The 25,742-nt window shown below is 35.5% G+C and overlaps 1 protein-coding gene across 8 annotated transcripts in view; it reads right to left on the bottom strand.

Annotated features, from left to right (window-relative positions):
* GRIA4 (glutamate ionotropic receptor AMPA type subunit 4) overlaps positions 1-25,742 on the bottom strand; it is a 380,763-nt gene that overhangs the window by 67,491 nt on the left and 287,530 nt on the right. For all 8 annotated transcript variants that reach the window (XM_037841263.1, XM_037841259.1, XM_037841262.1 and 5 more), the window contains 4 exons: positions 16,112-16,165; positions 8,224-8,382; positions 2,674-2,841; positions 1,322-1,426 (listed from right to left, as the gene is read on the bottom strand). In XM_037841263.1, coding sequence (XP_037697191.1) covers positions 1,322-1,426; positions 2,674-2,841; positions 8,224-8,382; positions 16,112-16,165 — 486 coding nt within the window. The remainder of the gene's footprint in view (positions 1-1,321; positions 1,427-2,673; positions 2,842-8,223; positions 8,383-16,111; positions 16,166-25,742) is intronic.

Genomic DNA, 25,742 nt, shown 5'->3' with positions numbered 1-25,742 from the left:
TAACTTCATGGCTAACTGCATCCCGCTTCCTCGATGCCGCCTTCCTTGATTTATTTTCCTCTGGCTGGAAGTGACCTCTTCCCCTTTAGAATTTCCACATGACTTCTCTTTAACTGTCACATGCAACTTACATTCTTTCCCATTACATTCTTTCCCACTAGAAAACAAACTCCTAGAGCTGGGTATATTCAGGCAGCAAAATGACGTGTAAAGGTTATGGAGTCAGAAATAACATATTTCTTTGTTTTTACTTCCCAAATGTAATGCCTTAGTCAAGTAGCCATAACCTATATCTGAATTAAAATCTTTGTTTTCTCATTTCCCAAATGTATGGCCTTAGTCAAGTAACCATAACCTATTGGGCCTTAATTTTCTTATTTGTAAAAGGGAGATGACAGAACTCAGAGTATAGGTTTTATAATTATTCAAAGGATTAGATTATACAAAACAACAAGTACAGTGCCTGGGATATAGTAGGCATTTCATAAATTGTACCTATCATTATTACAGTAAAGCAGGAAAGTATATTTTGGAAAGGTTTTTTTTTTAACAGCCAAGTGTTGAAACAGTGTTTTCAGATAAAGTAACAAACATGCCTTTCCCTGAGCATCCTGGCTAATAGAGAAAAGGAATTTAAAAAACTGTATGTGTTAGCTATAAAACTTTCATAGGTAATTACTGTGGCAGGAATATGATATCTTCCATTATATAAAGTATTTTCTGAGTGTTGGGAAGACGGCCGACGTGCCTAGTCACATCACAGGGTCATCAGAGTCACCTTCCCACATCCAAGAATCTGGCACCAACAGCTTCTTGAACACGACTCCTTAGTTATCTTGTCTTCCACCTGCTCTCTCCATTGCTCAGTTGAATTTGTCTACTTGTCTACTTCAAGAACATCCAGCCTTTTCTAAATACTCCTTCTATTAGAAGTAGTTTAACTTTGTACTCGTTCTAATGATTTCCTAAATGCCTACATGGACACGAGATGCTTATGTTTCTTTACCTCCATTGTGTGCTCCCTGCAGAGTAAATTTTGCTTTGTGGAATTTTTTTTTAGCTAAGACTTATTTTCAAAATGTTGCTTCCATTTTGGGTAGAGGATATAAACAGTGAATAAATTAAGTTTGTTTCAGCTTTAGAACATCATTAAATATAATTTATATGACACAGGAATTTATTTCAGTACAGATTATCGGGAAAGTACTCTCTGTAAGTATTCATTCACAAATTAAAAGAAGAATTAGAACTTTCAGCTGTCTGTCATCTGCAAGCCTTTACACGTCAAAGGCAAGCTAAGAAAAGCTCATCACCGGCTCACCTTTCTAGGCCCTGTGCTCTTCAGTTCGAACACATCCATTGTGTAATTGACTCTACGTCCATAGTGGTCAAACTGAACATTCCCTGTCAGCCCTTGAATGCGGACCTATGAGTGAAAAAGAAAACCCACACATGTATTCATCTGCCATTTCACTTATAAACATCCTGACTTTGTCTGCTGGCTTATTATTCCAAGTGTGGAAAACTACAAACTAGCACCGTATCACTACAATGCCCATGGCATATTTGAGCTATTGGGAAAGAATCTGAAATAATAATGTTAAATGAATATACAGACAATTCTGTGATATACCTGGAAGATTAATGTTTTATTTTTTATATTATAGAGATTCCATTTTAATGAACAGAATTTTTCCTCAATATTGAAATACTGTTCATAGGCATGGAACAATGCTTTGTTTATAGTTACTTTTCAGTTTTATCCATATATCCATGTAATGGATTGAATAGCCCTGATACCCACACCAGATCATAATTTCTCCCTTGCTAATATCAAAATTAATATTTGAGGAGTTCAAAATATATAAATACATTTTTAAAAATATTCAAGAACATTTTATTCCAAATCTTTTTTATTCACTTTTACTTAACTTATATTCTTTATCTATGGCATTTCAGAACATTTAAAGTGAAATATTAAAAATAATATACATAAAATTATATATATATGCATGCACATATACAACTCATTAATCATTTGAAAAACAGTGTTTGTACAACTATAAGAGATTAAAATAATTAAATCATTTATCCAAGTCATAAGGCAATTCAAGGTCTACTGAAGTTGTCATTAGTAGTATTTTCAAATGTCTCTGGTTCTTCTGGGCTCAAGGTAGGATTGTACTTCTTGGACTCCTTGTAGTTAGCTAGGGCTATGTGACTCTTTCTGATAAATGAGTTTTAAACAGATGTGACGTGTGTCACTAGTGGGACACACCATGTAACCACCAATTTGAGACCTCCCATCGCCCTCTGGTTCCCTTCACAGCATTCACCGTGGTGGCCTCTCTGCGGGCCCTCAGCCTGGGTCCCTGAGTGACAGCAATGAGCAACGTGCTCCTGTTAGTCTGGTGTGAGAATGAGAAATACTCTTTGTGACGTAAGCTACTGAGATTTGGGCTTGCTTATTATTGCAACATAACCTTGGTTATCCTGACTATGCACCTACATAGTATTCTATTTAGAAAATATCTCAAAAATAAAAAATCCCTTGATATATCAAATTGGCAATTGATAATAAACCTAAGCTCAGATAAATTGTTCTGTTTTCTTGAACATTCTACTTCAACAAGACCATCAAGTAAACTGAATTTCAATAAAATTGTGAGTTACCTGCTTGAGTGTCCTCTCCATGTCAATTCCCTGGCCCCATGGAGCAGCAGGATTTGCCAGACAATCCCCAGCATTTCCTCTCCTGGAGATATCAATTTTCTGCCTTCTCAGATTTCGGAAAGTTTCAGCCATCACAAGGACTCCATCATAAGTTAGAGCAGAGGTGTACTAACCAAATAAAAGTGATTACAACAGTAAATGTTCAAATCTAATCACGCACCAGGCATAGTCTTGGAGCAATGTGGGTTTATAACATAAAGCCTGTCTGAAGGGCAGTTAAATTACTGATAGTTAACTGACTCTGGTTTCAGAAATTTCTATTATCACTTAATTACAGACTGAATACTAAACCTTACCATTCCTATTTAAAAAGAAGAAACTCTGAAAAATAGAAATTCTAATAAACATTTTTCCATCACTTAGGATTTCAAGGAGCAGCACAACCCATAAGCCTATTTTTATACATGGAAATGCATGCAGTATAACAGAAGAGAGACTTCTAGATGGGGTCTTTCTATTGTGGTCAAGTATAAACAGCTAAAGAAAAATATGAATGAGTGATTCACAACCTTATTCATTTTATCCAAATAATTTCCTCCCTTATTTGAAATTTTGTACTCATGTAAGAAAAAGAACTCATTAATTAAATAAGAATTTAACTTCATATGAATAAAATCTAAAGTAGAATTGGGCAGCTAGGTCACTTGTAGTACCTTAAACATGTGCAGAATTTTTGCGATCTGAGTTGAATTCTGTCCCTGTGTATGAGCCCCAGGAGGGCTGGGATGTCTTTCTCTTTTCCTCCTCCAAAAAGACTAGCGGGGTTCCCTGAGGTTTAATGTATGCTTGTTAACATGAGGTATATATCTTTGGTCAATCCACCAGAAGAATGATTGAGACTGTTTATTGTCATTCAGAAATAGAAAGTCAAATTCAGAAATAACAATGACTTATTCAACAAATATGTATGTGCCTGTCACTAAAGTAAATAGGAAGGAGCATTGTTAAACCATTGGTTGTGTTCAGGAAGGTTAAGTTCTGTCCCTAAGTTTCCATGATAACTTAGGAAAATAGAGAAATAAAATATAGAGTATCTGCTTTCTGTTGATCACCTGCATGCTTTTCTCTGAGAAAAGACCAAGCCCTTTTCTTCCTCGGGTGAAAGTTATTAAGGACAGGAGAAGACGCAAGGACAGACTGAGAGGGAAAATGTAATTTGTTTAAGCTGAAAATAAAAATAACAGAGAAGAACTTTTGGTAAAATTTGATTAGAGACATTCTAAACACATGGAAAATATGGTACAATTTTCTTGAAGCATGGCAGAGTATCAACTACTAATCACGACAGCCTATCTTATCTCTTTAAAGAGTTCCCTATTGTCAATTCCCTATGCCTCATATTTTCTAAGTCTGTGCTAGAAGAGAGTGGAGAGTGGAGGATGCTATGTTCTCCTTGATTTGCTGCTTGCAAATCAAGAAAGAAAAGGCATTTTAAATTTCAACTATAGAAAGCAAACTAAGGCAACATAACTATTAGGCATAGCAGCCAGTATTTCAGGGAAGAGAAAGACTAAAATAAGGATAAAATAAAGAATATAAGATCTAATAAAGAACCTCTCAATGGCAGAGAACCTAATTTAAAAATTTTTATTAGAAAGATTTGTGAGGCATGAGCTTCGTTGTATAATCCTCAAGGGCTTGATCCAGCAGGCTTTAGGATAGGCAAGCCCCCCTCACAACTGGGATAGGGTGGCTGAAGGAAACTTGGTGGTCAAGCTAGCTGCTAAATCCACAATGAATATGCCTCCTTCCCTGCCTGAACGGACACATCTTTGAGTCTAGAGAGCTATCAAAGTGTCTTCTTGTAGGGCAAGAAAATAAAAGCAAGAAATAAAATGAAACTTGTTAAAGACATAGGGGGAAAGAGAAAATTGCCTTGCCAGTATGTTGGGATCAAGAAAGCAACCAAAACAATATTGTTGGCTTCTCAAAAAGGAGAAAAAACACAGAAAGAGATGGCACCAAAAAGCAAATTCACCTGCTGTGTTTTACACCATCCATTTTTATGAAACAACTGAACTAGAAAAAAAGAACAGGTTTCACAAAGAGTGGAGGAGAGCAAAGCAGACATTAATTCACAGTGGTAAAGGCCTGGAATTTGAAAGGTCATAGCGCTGATAGATGGAAAGAAATAGTTGGTTAAACTAGTTTTACCTTTTCAAAGCATTTAATTTTTTCCCACGTTATTTTATTTTATTTTATTATTTTATTTTATTTTATTATGAAAAAAATTCACAGTTATAGGAACAGTTGCAAAAACAATACTAACTCCATACAAAGAATTCCATCATACCCTGAGCCCCCTCCCCCGATAGCTCAATCCACCAACCTTAACATACTGTCATCCCACATGTTTTGTATGTCCAGGAAACCATATTCACGGGCATACAACTTCTGGATGGTATCTAGAAAATTCTTATTAAATAAGCTTTTCATTTTAGGCAGAGTAAAACTAGATCTTGTCCTAGAGTTTGACCATGGTGGAATGAGTTCTATCTGCTAAGGTTTGTAGGTAAGACAGAGTTGGGGCAGAACCTTAGCAATAGGAAGCACCTTCCTAAGCTATGTAACACAAGATAGAACAAAGTCAAAAAACAAGATAATAATGATTGTCTCCTATGGTTGTTCAGAGGGTGAAATTTCATGTCATATCTGAGAACTCTCTGAAAAATGTACTAGACATTGGCTAGAAATCATGAAGACTACAAAGTTAAGTGATGGAGACTGTCCCAAAGGAGTTCACAGGTGTGAAACAGTAAGTACACACTTAATTATGTTAAGTCCTTGAGTTAAAAAATAAAATATTATGGCGATTACCAAGGAGAAAGCGATCATATTTACATGGAGGAATTAAAAAAAATCTTCAAAAATAAAGTGGAATTTGAGATAAAGTTTTGGAAGATGGTTGTATGTGGGCAGGTGGAAATGAACGTGTGGGGCAGCTGAGGTGCAGGCAGAAGCACAGGGACTCATAGAGTGGGAAAGTTCAGGGCAGTTGAAATTGGCTGGAGCATCAGAAACAGAGTAGAGGGACACACAAGTGGAAGCACTTTTTTGGCCTATACTGGGGAAGACCTTTGTCTTTGTTTTCTGGGGCTGCTGCAACAAAGTACCACAAACTAGATGAATTAAAATAGTGGTAATGTATCATCTCAGGGTTTCGGAGGCTAGAAGTCAAAAACCAAGGTATGGGCAGGCCCGCGCTCTCTTTGAAACCTGCGGGGGAGAGTCCTTTCTTGCATCTTCCTAGCCTCGGTGGTTTTCTGGCAATCTTTGGTGTTCTTGGGCTTATAGTGCCTCCATTTCTGCCTCAGTTATCACACGGCCTTTTCCCCATGACTGTCTTCTTCTTACAGGGGCACCAGTGATATAGGATGAGGGGCCCACCCTACTCCGGTATGATCCCATTTGAGTGCAACTAATTCATCTGGAAATGACCCTCTTTCCAAATAAGGTCACTTTATGAGGTACTAAGGATTAGGACTTCAACATATCTCTTTTGAGAGACACAATTCAACCCATAACAATCTTTATTCCAGAATTTCTTTTTAAAGTAGGGAAATGACAAGATCAGAAGTTGTTCTTTTAATCTTTCCTGGAGTACTAAACAATCCAAGTAGAATTTAATTAAGCATATATTTATTAAAGGACAACTGAATGCCTAGTGTCATGCTGAGAGTTATGAAAGGTATGGGAGAATTATACATACTGATGTAGTTTTTCATTCAGGATATTTACTTTTGCTTGAGAGATGACATTTACATACACAATTCAATGGAAGAATATTAGAGACAGTATAATGAAGTGCCTAAAGCTGTGGCATAGACTAGTCTAGTTGGAGGTAAACAGAAGACACTGGGATGGGCGAAAAGCAAGATAGGGGAGGGAAGAATTGAGCACATGGGTGTGTCTGGATGGAGGACAACCGTGGAACATGCTCTGACCACATGCTAACATTATCACTAAAATGAAAAAAATGACCGTATGGAGCTATGAAGCACAGCTAAGAAGGTTGAAGCCCATTCTAGATTCTAAAGCCAAAAGATTAACAAGATGTTAAAGAGATGGTTCCTGGAAGAAATACTAAGCTAAAAACTGATACGATAAACAGAGTTGTGGTGAAAGAAGAGATACGGTTTTCTATTGTGGGAGAGAGAAAGGGGAAGGGAGTCTCTGCCTACCCTGATGACAGCATGAAGGGAGCATGCCACATAGCAGACTGTCCAGATTAGAAATGGGTTCAAAAGGGGGACTTATGATCTTCTCTTTGAGTACTAACACTTGGGAGAATTCCGCTTTGGGGATGATTTATCTTTGGACCTGCTTGAAGGCAAAAGGCAGACTGAAAGACTTTTCAAGGTTCTTTTATTCCTAAGGATGATTTGCATTTTGAAAAGTTTTTGGCTTTTTAGTCTGCTTTCATCTATATTGCCTAGGGATGTGCTGTAATATAGGGGATAGTGCAATTGTCTAACACTCAGGGAGGTCAAGGTTCTCTTCTGGACATTCCATGACCCTGGTCCCTGACTTAGGGCTAATTAATATACCCATTCAACATCTTTCATTTATTAATATATAAAATCAGAGTGTTGGATTACAGTGCTCAGTATAGTGGACACTCAATAAATGTTCTGTTCTGAAATTCCATGATTCTATAGTGTAGTGAAGATGGTATGGCCAGTCAAATTCCTGTATTACAGAGGAGAAATTGCCATATAGAGAAAACAGAAGAGCTCAGACTCTCCAACTCTAGGTATTAGTTTTTTTAGGCTTGTATTTCCAAATTATCCTTTGAAAACTGTTTGCTGTAATACACTGCCACTGAGAGATTAGCAAAAGTATGTTAATGATGATGATTCCTTATTATGTAGGATATCAAAATCACTAAGCTGGGGTTTAAGAAACACTATGACATTATTTACATGATGTCTAGGAAAGTATCTGCTTTTTCAGGTGAGAAAAATATAGGATTATTATAAGGAATTTACCAGCTTTCTTTGTAGCTATTAATAGCATACTTCTGCAGTATCTGTCCAAACAATTAAATATTCTGACCTTGTATTGTTAACTTGAAAGATAAATTTTGCAGAAGCTTGTATGTTTTACCTTTCTACCAATTTCCTAATTTATTTACTTGTTTGATAAATTGTTTTGCAAGTACAGTTATTTTCTGGATAGAGAAGTTACTGATGGTCATTCACATTTGAAAAATTTAGTTAACAAAACTAAAAATACATGCAATTTTCTCAAGGAAAGTCATGCATAAATTAATAATATTAAATTATTTGAGCTAATTCCAACAACTCTACTCTTAAATATAGAAGTTTAAAAATTATTAAGTGCTTGTGCTGTCATCAATAATGACAAAATTATTGTTTCTCATGCCATACTATTGTCTGACAAAATGTTACTGGAAGAATTGCATAATGCACTTTCTACCTTAAATAGAAAAAAATGCTAACCATACATATGATAAAAACAAACAAATACCTTTGGAGGGGTCTCAGATCCTGGATACTCTCTCTGATCAAGTTTCTTCCAGCGATCCATTAGTTTGGTTACCATAGGTGTATTAAAATCTACCAATTGGAATCCTGTAACATTGGCTCCACCATGTATAAACCTCTCAAGAGAAATGTCCTTAAATCCCTATAAAAATCAATATGACAGTTTGTTAAATTTAGTTCATTATTATACACTTCAGCTCTTCAATGGTAACAGAAATTAATAACCAATATGGTCATCCAAATAGATTTCCAATAAAACAATTATTAGAAAGATGTGGAAAATCCAATTATGTGAACTTAGCTGTTAAATTCTGTCATTCAAAATTCAATACATGAGAAAAGTACGTTTTCAGTTCAGTTCAATTAAACTTAACAAGTATTTCCTAAATGCCTTTTATGAAGTACAGATGAATATGATGGCACCAGAAGTCTCTTGTTGAGGACATAATTGCTCTCTGACATAGATATGTAGAAAATATATTATATGAAAGTAATATCAGGGTATTATTGTACTCTGAGTATATGATGGGTAAGACCATGTAGGGGAGTTCATTTTAACTACAAAGTGGTCTAAAGGTAGACAGAGCTGGTAATTTGAGTCAAAGAGGGTAAAAGCTTTCATTTTATGTCAGCTACCACAACCCTCATAAGTCCTGGGAAATGGTAGTGGAAGAGAAGAGGGCAAGATCAGCCACTCACAGACTCCTGAGTGGTAGGAAAGAGGATGGAGAAGGGTATCATCTATTTTGGCCTCGAGATAGTTATCTGGGTTTCAAAAATTCTGGAAACATACATATTTTCTTCCAGCCTCCCTCTTGCCTTCCCTCCTCTCCACTCTTCTCTCTTGTTCTCCTTCCCTCTCTCTCTTTCATCTATCTATCTATCTATCTATCTATCTATCATCTATCTATCATCTATCTATCCAGCTATCTATCTGTGTTTTATACCTGGCCTATTATTTCCCCAATAAATATTTAAGATGCCTTACAAAAATACACACTCAATGAAAAATATGAAATAAACAGTTGCAAGAAGAGGGCAAAAAACATATTAAGAAAATGAACCAATATGTCTCAAGGTATTAGCCTTAAGAAAAATAAACCACACACACACACACACACACACACACACACACACACACATGAGTCAGTACCATCTGTAATTGCTTTCTTTTTTTTTCTCTTAGTTTTTAGACATAAAGTTTCTTCTGAAAATTTAAATATGCTTCAGTTGTGCACTGAAAGTGTTTTGACCACTTTTTGTGGAAGTAAAATGTGCAGAAATCAGTGAAGAAATCAGAGAGAAGAGGGAGAGTTGGGGCTGCCATCTGAATGAATCCATCTCTGCCATGATTTTGGAGCCTTCAGTGTTTTGTTATAATAAAGGAGATTGTCTTCTTACACATATTGCTGTACTAGAAGACACAGACCAATCTATTGGCAATTACACAAAATTGCTGTCAAGAGCCCCAGGAGGACAGAATAATAGCTATTATTGATGCTAGGCTTATTATGTGCCAGTCACTGTGCTAAGCACATTATATAGATTATTTACCTAGTTTAGTCCTCACAGCAATGTTATGAGATAGATCCTATTATAAGCCTTATCTTACATAATGCTGTTATAGAACGTTCTATAAGGAAACTGAGGCTCAGTGAGGTGAAGCAAAACTATTCAAAGTTACCTAGTAAATACACAGTAGAACCAAGATTCCAACTAGACAAACTGACTCTTGAGTTCAACCTTTTTACCCCAATGCACCTATGGATTCCTTCATAAAGGTCTTTTAAATTTTGTTAATTACGATAGTCTCCCTGGGAGAGGCAAAGTGATACCATAAAAAAGAGCCCTGGCTTTGAATTCCTCTTCTGTACCTTTCTAGACCCAGGTTGCTCACATGCAAAATCAGAATGATAATCCTAAAGTTTCTAGCACATCTGGTTTGAATTCAGTAAATGACAGTTATTATTAACTAATGCACTCAAATATTTATTTCATACTTCTTATGTGCCAGCTAATTTGACAGCTCATCAGTAACGTTGTCATTTCCTAGGAAAAAACTAGATACCAGAAAGCAAATCTGTGTTTTGAAATGGGAAAAATACTGTCCATCAATCTCTACCTAGCAAAATGTCAGTTGGACATTTGCTTGCTTCTACCAGAGCACAGGCACACTCATAGGCAGGCTAACAATTTCAACATTTTCTAAAAGCCACAGTGATCCAACTATTGCATTAGTTGCTAATTGATGACAATACTCTTTCCTTTCATCAGTAGTTGGAATAGAGGGTCTGCCAGACCATCTTTCACAGTGTTATCCCATAGCTGCAGGATGCACGGGCAAAGGTTGCAGCCTTCCAAACAACTATCTCATGTGAATTCTGGTAAATTACAGTCCATATTTCTCTGACTCCATCCTGTCGCTATGCTGAAGGGAAAAGGAACAAATGATCACATCTGATTAAAACATCTTTTCAGTTATAGTTTGAATGAATGGCAGGTGGCATAGTTAATTTCAGCTAGATTTGTTTGAATACAGACAATGTTTTTCCGTTCATGCATCTTCTTATAATTTTATATAGAAAGTTGATAGGCTCTGGACTGTGAAGCACTTTCCTTGGGAACAGTTGCTTCCATGGTCAATTTCGGTTTTTACCAGAGAATATTGTGGAACTTGGAGACCATGTTGCTTGCATTGTACAACAGTTAATGATCTCCTAAGTAAGATGAACTTCCAACTTGGTTCTCCTTTCAATTTTCATTTGCAGTTCATACATCCTCTAAGGGAAAAGGAAATGTTTAAATAAAGTGTGGTGACTCGGATATTGTGATGACTTTAGGTAAACCTATAGACCCATCACATCACAGTTTTTTAATAAGTGTTTGTTCATCCTTTAAGTATTTTCTAATTCAGATAACATTTCTGTTGTGTTTTGCATTTCAGTTCACAAGCCAACTAAATCATACTGAGACAAGTCTGATGCAGTTAACAGAAGGCACATCAAGTAGAATAGGGCAAATTCACACTTAACATTTTAAAAAAATGAGGTTGTTAAGAAATTACAGTGTGCGCTTTTGATGTGCAAGTAGATAGGTGGTGGAGTCAGATATGCCCCATGTAGAAAAGTTAAAAAACATAGGAAGCACAAAGTAAAAAATAAAACAGTGTTGCCAAGTTGGTGGAATCTTACATGAGATGGAGTCATTGTACTTTTGTAATAATGTATGAGTGCCAATTTTGAGAACTAGGTTCTAGTTTCCATTCTGTCACTAACCAGGTGCCTAAATGTAGGCAAGTCACTTTACTCTCTATCTTAATTTCCTTACCTTCTAGATGGGGTGTGGATGAGTGTGTGTATGTGTGTGTGTGTGGATGAGGTGGTGGTGGCAGGGGACAGGGAATAGATTCTGTTAATGTTCACTGATGCACCTCGAACATTTTATAATTTTATACTTCTTTATGGCAGAACTAGATATTTTCCTAGCTGTAAAATAAATATATCTTTTAGGGAAAGAAAAAACAAAAAACCAAAAAACCAACCCTCAGAAAGGTCAAGGCCCCATCCTCCTGTTGTCGGTGATTTGTTTGTCTTTCTGATAGGTTGAATATTGTGTAATAAACTTGATGATGCTGTAATACACACAAACACGCACATACACACACACATCTTTTAAAAATTAAAAATCTTAATGAGAGCTAGAGTTCTACGTATTTGTTTGGCAGATGAGGAATGCTTAATTGAATGGTCACTTTGTATGGTATTAGTCCCTATATAATCTATTAAGTTATTTTTGAATTTATTATTTTTTTTGTAATGACACAGGCCAGAGTTTTAAATTTGCTTTGACACTTAGGATCTGTGTGATCTTGGATACATTACACTGAACCTCATTTTTCAATCTATAAAACAAACATATCTATTTTAAGGATTAATTAAAACAGTTATAATGACATTTAGGCTGGATGTTAGAGGGAAGGCAGAGTTCACCAACAGAGAAAAAGATAAGGTAAAAAAGAAACATGGTCCCTGTCCATTATCAGCCTGCTGTGTATTAATGCATAACTTGCAGCTGTGCTACAGGATTTCGGACAGTACCTGGCACAGATGAGGTATAAAATAATCATTTGATGAATGAAAGAATGAATGGATTCTGTTCTATCAGTACTCAGAGTTATTTGTGAACCCAGAAGAGGGACTATCTGATAGGGTAATTAAGGGCATCTTTAAGTGACCATTAGTAACTATTGGGTGGGGTAAGTATCTCCTGGTGGAGACAATAGCATCAGCTAAAGCTGTGAGGAGTAAAACAGCATTAGGTGTCTGGCAATTTCAGGTAGGGACATATGTAGGGACATGTGGAGTGGGAAAGAGGCTATGGGGTTAGTTTAAACTTTATTCTAAAGGATTTAAGTAAGGCACTGCTTATATTTAGTATGAGTACCCTTGTAGAATATGCTAATAATTTGTGCAACGACTCAGAGTTGGCCTAGTATGCCACGTTGAAGGAACAACAAGTTCTGCGGAGGAGAGACCACAGGTATCAGTTGGCAGGTGGGACTGGAAGAACCAGGGGGGATCAGGTCAAGAAGGGTCTCATGTCTTCTACTGTACTTGCAACCAAGAGTCAACGAAAAAATTTTAGTAGTGAAATTATATGCTCAGGCCTGTCTTTATTTAATAACTAGTAGCAGAGTGAAAGAAGAATCAGAAAGGAGAATGTTTAGAGGCAAAGTAGGAAGGCAATTTTCTAACTTAAATTTCTGAAAAGCAGACTACAATGAATCAATGTACAGCTAAGGTTTCTCCTGCCTCTAGGTTTCTTGGAAATTTCTAGAATGGAGGTAAATCTGTTGAGATACTAGATACTTTCACCAGTACCTCCAGATGATGGTTTCCTTATCAGATATATGATTTGTAAATATTTTATCCCATTCTATGGGTTGTCATTTCACCTTTTTGACAGTATCCTTTAAAGCAGAAAAAAAATTAATTTGGATGGAGTCCAATTTATCTATTTTTTTCTTTGGTTGCTTGTAGTTGCTTTTGGTGTCATATCTAAGAAATCATTGCCTAGTCCAATGTCACAAATATTTACATGTATGTTTTCTTCAAGAGTTTTATTGTTTTAGTTCTTACATTTAGGGCTTTGATCCATTTTAAGTTAACTTTTGCGTATACTATGAGATGGGGATTCCAACTTTATTCGTTTACATGTGGATATCCAGTTGTACCATCACCACTTGTTGAAAAGATTTCTCTTCTCCCGTTAAATTCCCCTGGCATCTTAATGAAAATCAAATGTATGGCTTTATATCAGGACTCTCAATTCTATTCCATTGATCTATATGCCTATCCTTATGCCAGTACTATAAAGTCTTGATAACTGCAGATTTGAAATAAATTTTGAAATCAGGAAAATGTGAGCCCCCAAATTTGTTCTTTAGTTTCAAGATTATTTTGGCTACTTTGGGTCCCTTGAATTTCCATATAATTTTAGGATCACCTTGTCAGTTTCTACAATTAAGGCAGCTGGGATTTTGACAGGGATTTTTTTGAATCAGTAGATAAATTTAGGGAGTATTGATATCTTAATATTATTGTCTTCTAATCTATGAACACAGGGCATCTTTCTACTGAATTAAATGTTCTTTAATTACTTTCAATAGTGTTTTGTAATTTTCAGTATAAATGTATTTAGTATCATACTTCTTTTACTAAGTTTATATCTGAATATTTCATTCTTTTTGATGCTATTGTAAATGGAAAATTTAAAAAAATTCATTTTTAGAATGTTGACAGTAAATACAAATATAGTACATTTTTGTATATTGATCTTAAATCCTGTAACTCTGCTGAACTCATTTATTAGTTCTAATAGGTTTGTTTGGGACTCATTTGAATTTTCTATATACAAGAGCTTGTCATCTATAATTAGAGATAGTTTTACTTCTTCCTTCTCAATCTGGGTGGCTTTTATTAATTTTTCTTGCCTAATTGCCCTTGCTAGAAACTTCATTACAAAGTTCAGTAGAAGTGGTGAGAGATACATCTTTGCCTTGTTCCTGACCTTAGGGGAAAATCTTTCAGTCTTTTGCCTTAGTATAATTTTTTTTTTTTTTTTTTTTTTTTTTTTTTTTTGTGATTTTGGACTAACTTCACATTTGGGAATCCTAAGCTCAAAGCTCTCAAGAATTAGTTGGTGATTGGCTCAATAAAACAGAATCCACTTTGATTTTGGAAGTCACAGTTCTTTAGGGATCAATGAATAAGTCAATAGAATCTTATATTAATACACTATATTATAATGTAGATATGCACAAGTCACTGCCTAACCATGTGTTACAGAGATATTAATTATGTATGGTGAAATCTTTCTTATTTCTAGTGAGAATGCTGGTTATTTTCCCTAACACAAGCTAAAAAGTTTCTCTACTTCAAATATTGGTACTTAGCCATTATAAATACTTAGGTAACTTAAATAGCATATTTAAGTTACAGCATCCTAATAATAGGATGCTATAACTATTAATTCTTTCAGTTTTGTACTGATTTGTTTATTTTGGTTGTCAATGTCAGCAATTCATATCTGGCATGACAGTGTACAGCATATTGACTTTTCCCCCTGAATTCTATTGTTTGGAAAGAATAGACATCAAAACTTTCTAACTGCTATAAAAGCAATTAATTAGAATGTCATACAATATCATTGTGAATACAGACATCCCATAGACATAAGGTCTTTTCTTTTTTAGTGATTAAAACCAGAATATGTTAACTTTGTGTTTTATATTTTATAAAATATATTACAACACTTAGACTATAGGTCTACTAAAAACATCAGAAAAGACAAGTCAAATTTTCCCAGCATTTTCACAGTAATTCATTAAGTAACAAAATTACACTTTATTCAAGAAAAACAATAAATACAACAACATTTCAAAATCTATCGCTGCATTTTAATATCTCAGCTCCACAGTGAAACCCAATTCACTAAAGACTGAGAGTTCCTGATTTAAAGCCTATTGGTCCTCTTACCATATGAAAAGAGTATGCATAGATCTGAATTTCTTTTGCATCCTATATCTCTTTAGCTGCTTCAAGTGCAAGATATTTACCAAAGAAATGTTTAGTGGGAAAAGATAGAAAAAGGAGAAAACATTCTTAACTCCTCTCAGATAAAACATTTTAGAGATCAAGCCCTTGGGGAAGAAGGTTATCTAATAAAGCAAGAAAGGGATAACCCTTTCCATTGCCAGCTTTTCCCTTGATGCAAGGTTAACAAGAAATATTTAGTGAGCCTTGCCAAGAAAGCTATAAGGGCTTGCCTCAGGCCTGGAAGGATGTCATAATAATGCATATATCTTGTTCAGTCAATGTCTGTATATAATCTATGAAAAGTTGACATATTTAAACAAATTTTTGGATTACTGCTATTCAAAAGACTTGTTTAAATAGCCACGTCAATCTTGTTTTTGTTAAAATTGAAGAACATGGGATATCAGTTTAGATTATTCTTGTAATATCCATAAGTATTGGCAATCTTTAGTCATAGAGTAGTAGTATTATTTTGACAGAGAAAGAAGCCACTGTTTAATTTGATGAGTGACACCATAGTAAAGTAAATGTTATAATTGGTTTTAAATATCACTTTGGCAAATATCAAGCTGATCTGCATATCAAAATGTCGAATTCTACATTAGAAATACAATGATCATTGGAAATAAAAATACTATTATCCGATGTGTTATGTAAAGCTTAGTAAATAATATATTCTAATCATGTATGAGGGCATTATTTTTAAAGCACAGTTAAAATAATCTTGAGTGTTTTAGCAATTCTTATGAAAAGTGGAAAATAAAGAATTCTTACCAAGTTTGCAATGATATAATGGTAACCTTTCACATGCTTTCCAACACTCACAATCTGTGAAGATATAAGGAAATAAGAGAAAATTAATTTAACTTTACTGTATTATTATTTCTCAAGAAATAGAATATTATGTATTCTAGCATAATACCATGTGGAACAATAAAGAGAAAGTGACATAGTTTTCTTTATAAAAGGAATTTATTCTAATTAGAATTTTATGAGCCCCATTAAAAGTAAGTGGTAAAAGTAAAAAATATCACTTTTTATTTTAATCACACTGTCGAATGACTAATCATTTCACTATACTTTGTTCAGAAAATCAGTGTGTTATAACCCCCTTGAAGAGAATGACAATGCTATGAAACAAAGCAAGAGTTTCTATATATTTTTTAAAAGAATAAATTAATGTAAGAATCAGAGTTATTTTTGTCCAAAGAATTTAGATAACCTAATAAAAATGCAAGGTAGACTGTTAGGTATCTTCAATTGATAAGAATTATTGTCAATGAGTAGATTGGATTGTTTTCTTATGTAGCAAGCAAGATTTTTTTTAAATTCAATTTTATTGAGATATATTCACATATTATACAATTATCCATGGTGTACAATCAATTGTTCATAGTATCATTATATAGTTGTGCATTCATCACTACAATCAATTTTTGAATATTTTCATTACCACACACACACAAAGAATAAGAATAAAAGTTAAAGCAAAAAAGAATACCAAAAAATCCCATATCCCCCATCCCTCCCTATTATTCATTTACTTTTTGTCCCCATTTTTCTATTCATCTTGCATACCACTGTATAAAGGGAGTGGTAGCCACAAAGTTTTCACAATCACATGTTCACACAGTGTAAGCTATATAGTTATACAATCTTCTTCAAGAATCAAGGCTACTGGGTTGCAGTTCAACAATTTCAGGTATTTCCTTCTAGCTGTTCCAATATACTAAAAACTAAAAAGGGATATTTATATAATCCATAATAATAACCTCCAGAATGACCTCTTGACTCTATTTGAGATCTCTCAGCCATTAAAACTTTATTTTGTTTCAGTTCTCTTCCCCCTTTTGGTCCAAGAAGGCTTTCTCAATCCCACAATGCCAGGGCCAAGCTCATCCCTGCAAGTCATGTCCCACATTGCCAGGGAGATTTACACCCCTGGGAATCATGTCCCAAGTAGTGGGGAAGGCAATGAGTTTACATGCAGAGATGGCTTAGAGAGAGAGGCCACATCTGAGCAACAAAAGAGGTTCTCTGGGGTGACTCTTAGGCACAATTATAAGTAGACTTAGCTTCTCCTTTGCAGTAACAAACTTCATGAGTGCAAGCCCGAAGATCAAGGGCTTGGCCTTCCAAATTGGTAGCCCCCAATGCTTGTGAGAATATCAGTAATTCCCCAGGTGGGGAAATTTAATGTAAGCAAGATTTTTTTTAAGTTGACATCTCTATTCCTAGACACTTCTGATACCAGAGAACATTGTTTTTCTCATCTGCATATGGATAAAACAGTATTTTATTATTATAACAAGAGAAAGGATGAAACATCATCAAGAGGCTTTTTCTCTTGTCTAGATTAATTTTTTTCTGAGAATGTTTTTAGAAAAGATTAAGAAATCAGAAACTCAAAAATTTTAAGAGAAGGAAATAATACAGATTTTAAAAAATTACAACTTTATTTCTGCATTAGAGATTAAAACTCTTATTCTCTGTAAATCTGAAAATTCCTCCAATGAGAGAAAATATAACTGTAATTACTAATGAACTTTGTAACCTCATTGGTCTCTGTTCAAAGGTAATAATGCAATACAAGATTTTTCATGTGCTTTCACCATTAAAGAAAAATTAAGTTGTTTCTAGTATTTTAATAATCTCTGAAAAAAATTCTTTGAAAACTACTGACTTGTGCATGAAATATAGGAAAACTCTTTTAAATCAGAATGTATGAATCATGCTGGAAATCAGTTTCATATACATGGCCACTGGTAGTATGAAATCTCTGCTCATCTCATCTTTTATTTTTGATTACTTCTAAGATCTTCTCTTTGTCTTTAATGCTTTGCAATTTCACTAAAATGCCTCTAAATTTTACTTACTATTTTTAATTTGTGTAGCTCAGGATTTGTCATGTTTCCTGACCATAAGGATTTCTATTTTGTAGCAATTCTGGAAAATTCTCAGTCAATAACCCCTCAAAAATTCCTTCAAAGATGTTTGGTGTTTACTTTTAACAGATACAGAAATGTTGGTGTCTGTTGGAGATTGGATCATGTGCCCCTAAAAAGGCATGATCCAGTCCCAATCTCAGGTCCTATGGATGTGAACTCATTTGTAAACCTTTGAAGATGTTATTGCTTAAGGTGCGCCTTCACTGAATGAGGGTGGGCCTTAATCCACTATGGCTGAAGTCCTTACAAGCAAAGGAAAGTGGACACAGAAGAAGCAGCCATAGGGAGCAGCCAGAAAGCTGGAAGTTCAGATGGAACCTGGAAGAAAAAGGTGAAGACATGGCTGCCATGTGCATTGCCATGTGCATTGCCATGAGACAGAAAAATTGAGGAACCCAAAAGATAGCAGGGCAGCCATAAGATATTGACCCCAGGAGGAAGCAAGACTTCTAGCCGCTGAAACTATGAGCCAATACATTCCTGTTGTTAAGCCAACTCATTGTATGGTAGTTGTTTTAGTAGCTGGAAACTAACATAGTATCACTGACCTGGGGCCACTTTTGTGTTTATTTTTCAGTGTCAGGATTCCTAGACTAGTATATGATGCAAATCCAAACACAATTTTCAATTTGCATAAAGAACAAGGCTGTGATGACAAATTTTCAGGGGAGAACTTTCCTTCACAGCAAAGACCTGTAATAAATTAATGCTTATGCAATACATTTTCAAAGGGCAAGAACTTCTAAAAACCATAAAGAACTGAAAGTGATGGAAATCCTGGCAGAAAAGGTCTTGCAGAACTCAGTACACCTCAACTTTCTGGGGACTGATGGCCTCAGAGAGAAGGGATTTATTTACCCGTGATGGATTTGTTAGAGAGAGCATTAGCCGAGCCAGATCCTGGTGGGGCGGTAAGGGTCTAGGGTGGGTGAGGGTGGGTATCCAACAACTGTGCTGCAGAAAGCACTGTGAAGGCCTTCTTGCCTCTGAACAGTAGAGAATTCACGAATTCACCAACCATCCAATTTTGTGTTGCTGTGGTTTAACTCAGATCTTGATCCCCTGGCTACGTATCCAACACTAGATGGAAATTTGAGGAAAAAAGTCCAATTGACATTCTATAGTTACGTGCCCTGTAAAACAGAATTTTGTTTGATGGTTTATGTTTCTTTTAACGATTCTATAAAACTGACAATGCCATGGTTGTGGCTTTATATGGCTTTCATCATCTGAACCATAGTGAAGAGTATCTCATATGGAAAAAAAAAAATGAATGACTTGACTTTGGATGCAAAACAAGCCTTGTGTGTCTGTATATTTGATGTTATTCTTTTGTAAAGAGGTAAAAGAAACAGCTTGAGATGAAAGAAATGTATTAAAAACAGCACTGCCTTCCCACAAGTGTGGTTGTCCTAGTTGTCAAGGGAAAACCATGCTTGGGTGAGGATTTGGTTGCAAAAGTTAATTATGACTTTCCATAATTAAAACTGATGGAAAAATCTAGGAGTAGAAAATTTGCATCTCATTCTTTTATCTTCTTAAAAGAAACAGCGGATGCAACTAGACAAAGAATAATGATCTAGTGTTTATTCGGAATAGAGGTCAGTAGAACAGGTTAGGAAGGACACACATGTTACAATGATCACACACTTACAAAGCAGCCTGTCTTTAAAAGAATAAAACACTTAAGAGAAGTGACTAGTTGACTGCTTTAATTACTTTTCCTGGTTTTCTTTTTTAGGAAGCAAATACTTGTTTAGAAATATCCATGGTGCTGTTTAAATAATTCCATTCTAAAACCAGGGCTATGTGTATCGATAAACTAAACACCAGATGCTAATGCTACAATTATTTTATCAACAAAGTATATGATGTAATCAATCTTTATGAACATGACTTCTAAATCTTTATTTACTAACATTGGGGAAAAATGAATCTAGGACACATTCCTTTCCCATCTTGACCCTACCTATCTTTCAATACAAGTTAGTTCAACTAATGTCAATGGATTGTCTTCATGACATAGTTTAGTACTAGGAGATTCAAGAGTTATAAAGACAAGTGAGTCAGTGTTGCTGTTATAAGGGCACTTATTATCTCATAAGGGAATAAGACTCAAACAGAAATGACTGAAAATACTGAGCAGAGTAAAGGGAGTGCTATGGATTTCAAGGAGAAGTGATATTTGGTTGGGAGAACAAGATAAATTTTAAGAGAAAATAGATGCTTATTAAATATTGATTGAATTGAATAAAGAAGGTAATGAGGATATAAATTTCACAAACATTAGTATATTAAGGTCAATTTGAGACTCGCAAATGAATGAGTTTAGCCTTCAATCCACAAACAGATTCTATGTTAATCCTTTATTTAAATGGTTTATAAAGCACTCTGGACCCAGGGGTCCTTCTAGATAACAGCTAGTGTATATTATCTCACACTATTATTACTAACCTGTGATTGTTATACTGAGCACTGTCTTCTAGCTGATGCATGTGATGGTCCACTTGGGAATGAATGATTTCGGTTTCCCATTTAATTTGATATTATAATTCAGTTGGAAATTCTTCTCTCAGTTGTTAATCATGTTCTAGAGAATTCAGTGACATGGAAAAAATGGCTCAACACATTTGGTGGCCTCAGGGACAGGATTAACAACTGAAGCCTGGCAAATGCTGGAAACTTATTGTCATGAGGGCAGTCACTGTCACTAAGCCTTTTTTCCAAAGAAATTCCAAACTCCCAAATATCCCCCTGTCCTAGTTTGCTAATGCTGCAGAATGCAAAACACCAGAGATGGATAGGCTTTTCTAAAACGGGGGTTTATTTCACTACACAATTACAGTCTTAAGGCCACAAAGCATCCAAGGTAACACATCAGCAATCGGGTACCCTCACCGGAGGATGGCCAATGGCCTCCAGAAAACCTCTGTTATCTAGGAAGGCAGCTGGCATCTGCTCCAAAGCTCCGGCCTCAAAACGGCTTTCTCCCAGGACGTTCCTCTCTAGCAAGCTTGCTCCTCTTCAAAACATCACTCCCAGCTGCACTCCCTTTCCTCTCTTTGAGTCAGCTCATTTATATAGCTCCACCGATCAAGGCCCACCCCGAATGGGCCGGGCCATGCCTCCATGGGAACATCTCATCAAAGTTATCTCCCACAGCTGGGTGGGGCACACTCCAAGCAAATCTAACCAACACCAAAACTTCTGCCCCACACAAGACTACAAAGATAATGGCATTTGGGGGACACAATACACTCAAACTGGCACACCCCCAAATGTTGACTTTCAAAATGTTTCAAAGCATTCTAAAACAAAAACTCCAGCTTTGCTTTATTCCATTAAAAGAAAAACATAAGGCAAAGTGCTTTTGCAAACAAGCCATAAGGTAACAGCAGGACTTTTGGTTTCAGAGGCATGATGTAGGGATGGGGAGAGAAAAATGAAGCTCCCCAGACCAAAAGTTTACTGTTTACTGTGAGAAGAGATTTATGAATCAACTGATCACACTCATATCTTTGTCTTAGAAAGTCTGTTTCTGGCAGAACCCAAACTAAGACAGTTCAAAATCTTAAGAGAGAGGTATATGAACACATTTGTGTGAGGGTATTTTTCAAAAATACTCTTCCATACTTGGAGATGTTAGAAATTCCAAGTATTTCTAATTAGAAAGAACTTCCTTTGGGCAGGAGAGAAGGGAAAGAGAGTTGCCTAAAAATGGAATAACTACTTCTCAAAGTAGGGATAGCTCTCTCACTGGAAGTTCCTAGCCGTGTGACAACCTCCAGTCAGAGATGTTGGAACAAGAGCCCTTATTTGAGCTCTAGAATCTTGTACATAGTTAAAGTTCTATGTCTCCATGGTCAGTTATTGTAGTAGACACCGTTGATTCCCCACCTATGCTTCTGCCCTTATCATTTCAGTACATACTGGCTCAACTTCCAACTGTCAGCATCTGAGCTGCTTTGCCTGAGGGCCTTCTCTGGTTCTGAGAGTCCATTTTGTCCTTGGAGGGGAGAAGGGGGCAGGAGAGAAATGCCAGAGAATAGTGTTCTCCTCCCCAGGGACCCTCAAATATAAGTATTTCAACTCCTTTGACCCAGGGTGCGATGATTGTGAGGTATGTGCTCTGTACTAGCTTCCAGGGTTTCCAAATGGAATTAAGTCACTGTCACCTACATGGTAATTTGCTGATAAATGTACCATTTATTGGTTGCACTTCTCCACTCCCCTTCCCACGTTCACCTCCCAAAGAAACTGACCACCTCATATCCTTGCCTTAGAGTCTGTTTCTGGTGGAACACAAACTAAGACAATGATCAAATAAAAATTTACCAATGTGATAGTTGAATCGATAATATAAAAATCACCTACTTTTGTTGGCTAACTACCCCAAGCTTTCAGTCTGTGTAGTGTAATGCGTCTATGCATCTATGTTACAAATGAGTCTCTAATCTCTATGTATAATCAAGGACTCAAGTTGCACCATACTTTAATTTGGATAACTAAAATTGTTGAAAAAGGTTTATTTTCTTATAAGGAAAAATAGGAATGGATCAGTGTCTTTAATTAATAAATTCCTTATATTCCTAGCACATGATTTTGCCCCTCATACTTGCTTATATGGTTTAAGAGCACTTGCCCTTAGTAGTTTGTCATTGTTTTTTTCACTTTATTTGAAATGTTTTTTCAAAAATCCTTCAGTTTCATTCTTTCAGGTCACAGATTTTAGATGATATTATATATACCTCTACCCCAATTTTATCAATTAACAAATTGAGGACACCAACTCCTAGTTCTACTCTTGTGTTCTTCATGTGACTCAATTCATCCTATCATGGTTACTGCCTGTGGCTATGCAAAAACTCACTGTAGAGTATATGCTTCTCTCCACCTATGATGATGGTTCTAAAATTCTATATCCACAAAGCTTGAATAATATTATGATTCTTATCATGTTAACAATGAACATCCTTTAGCAGAGATCCACTGTGATTTAATAGCATTTTAATTTAGTGATTTAAAATATTTGCAAAGAGGAGAAAAAGATTCTATGGAATATAAGATTATAAATTAGAAACATATAGAATAGTTTGAAGGAACCAGTTATTGGCATGTTCTTATTTAATTAAAAGACATTTTGCAAGAAATAATATCAAAATAAATTTAATGCAGTGTAGGTGGATGGGGATAGTCCTTTGCTTTTATAAACAAGCACATTAAATACGCATTGTCATTAAGTGATGAAGCTGGGACTCCAGCCTGGGTCTTTTGACTACAATATCCATATTTTTTTCCAGTACACTCTGTTCCCTTAATTCAGCCACAGCATTCTGAAGAATGATTTATTTTTGGCCAATTTTAATATATCTTTCATAAGAGGAAAATGAACAAAACAGAGACTTGTGAGACTGACAACCTCCATCACATTAGATATTTGATGAAGACCAAATGTGTTTACGAGAAAAAACAGCTTTCTCATAATGAAACAGACACAGCTCCATTTCTTGCATATAAACTCCTGTCTGAACACATTGCTTATTTGAATAACAGCACCTCTGATGCACATAAGCAAGGCATTCCTAATTCCATTTTGCACCAGACAGGGGTAGGGGCACACAGATGAAGAACTATCAGGTAAAATTTAACCCCTCAAAGTCAGGCTTTTCAAATTCTTCATGTATCCATAATAAAGCAGAAAAACTTAAATAACTTGGTTTAGTTTTGTATAGTTTGTACTTTACCTTGTGCTTTACTTTGTACTTTACCATGAACTGTAAATAGGCGGCTACAAAAAAAGAAAAGGGGGAAAAAAAAGAAAATAAAAGAAGAGGAAAGAAGAAAGTAAGAAAGAAAAAGTGTTCAGTGGCCAGTTTTGCAAGGAACACTAGGTTAAATAAGGTTTAAGGATCTTTTTTTTTGGCTGTAGGAATTTTTAGAGACTTTAATATGCTAATGTACACTGAAATTTCAAGAGCCAGATACAGTATGCAGTTCTGTAGAACACAGTTTTAAAAGGTTGTTTAAGGACATCCTTCATATAGCATCTCCCTTCATTCATCATTTTCTTTAACTTTCACATAATTTCAGGCTTCAGCTGTTTTACCAGCATTTTCTTTTTCCCTTCAGTATTGATCATCTTTACCCACAATAATTCAACTAAACGATGTGAAGCATTTAAGATAAGTTTGGCCTACAATTTTTTTTTGATAACACTTCAGCTAATAACTTTTTGGTCACTCGTTTTTATATTTGCATGTTTCTAATTATATTCAATAAATGAGACTTCCATTAATATAAAAAATATGACCCCAGAGCTATTCCCTTTACTTTTCTGCAGAAGATTTTCCTTACATTTGAGCTTATTTGGGCTTTGTTAAGCTATATACTCCAAACAATTAGGTACTAGGGATCTAGGTTCCTATGACTGGATTCATAGAGAGGACATAAATGTAAGCAGATATCCTGTCTTATTAAAAAAGTAAAAACTTTTCTGAGTAAACTCATAACATTTGTTCCAATGATTAACTCCAGTAATATCCCTAAAAACAAATGAAAAGTTAGAACTATTGAAAGAAAAAGCTGGAAAAAATGCCTGTGCTTAGTAAAATAGATCTTCCTATTACGTGTCTTTATGTAATATTTACACAGTAAGCTCACTGGTAAGTATTTTGTCCATGTTTTGTACAGGGCAGTAGAAATTTAGAAGGCTATTCATCCATAACAACTGATTATGCTGTTAAAAATTGCCAAAATAAATTTCTTTTTTTAAAATTTCAGTCAGATCAGTTAAATTTATCAAAATCTTAACAAAAATAATGGAAATTATAAATCCCTTAAGTAAGTATATATCCTGGTATATCATAGTGCTTGGCAAAGCAGACATCTAATAAATGAACAATAAGGCATCAGTACTTGGCATTATATATTCACTTTTTTTATTGTGTGCCACCCCCACTCCCCATCCCGATTCCCGGCCACTAAAATATAAACTCTATTAGGCAGGGACTTTTCCTGAACCTAGGATATTGCTTGGCCCATAGTAGGCACTCAATAAATATTTGTTAAGTAGATATCGAATGAATGAATTTATACACTGGTATACAAGTAGGAGCATGAAGCAAACACCACTGCTCATTTGGTACACTACTTAATCACCTGGCTGTCCACCTTCCAGTCCCTTCTCTATGTTATCATCAGAATTATTATTCTAAAACACAAAGTCCATCATTTTTAAGACACCCAATAACTTTTTAGTGTTTATATGATGAATTTAAAACTACTTAGTAAAGCCTATGTGGCCCTTTGTAATCTGTCCTTAATGTGCCTTGACAGTCTCCTCACTTCCCCTTTACTCATTGTTCCAACCACATCATATGCTTTCCTTGGACACGCGGCTCCTCCCCACTGCTTTGCTCTCGCACGTGCTGCCGGCCTTGAATGCCCTTTCCCCAGCT

The sequence above is a fragment of the Choloepus didactylus genome, chromosome 6 (assembly GCF_015220235.1).
Source record: "Choloepus didactylus isolate mChoDid1 chromosome 6, mChoDid1.pri, whole genome shotgun sequence".
In the NCBI taxonomy this organism is placed as follows: Eukaryota; Metazoa; Chordata; class Mammalia; order Pilosa; family Megalonychidae; genus Choloepus; species Choloepus didactylus.
Note: the sequence above shows the minus strand (reverse complement) of the source record. Positions and strands in the feature narration are given on the sequence as shown.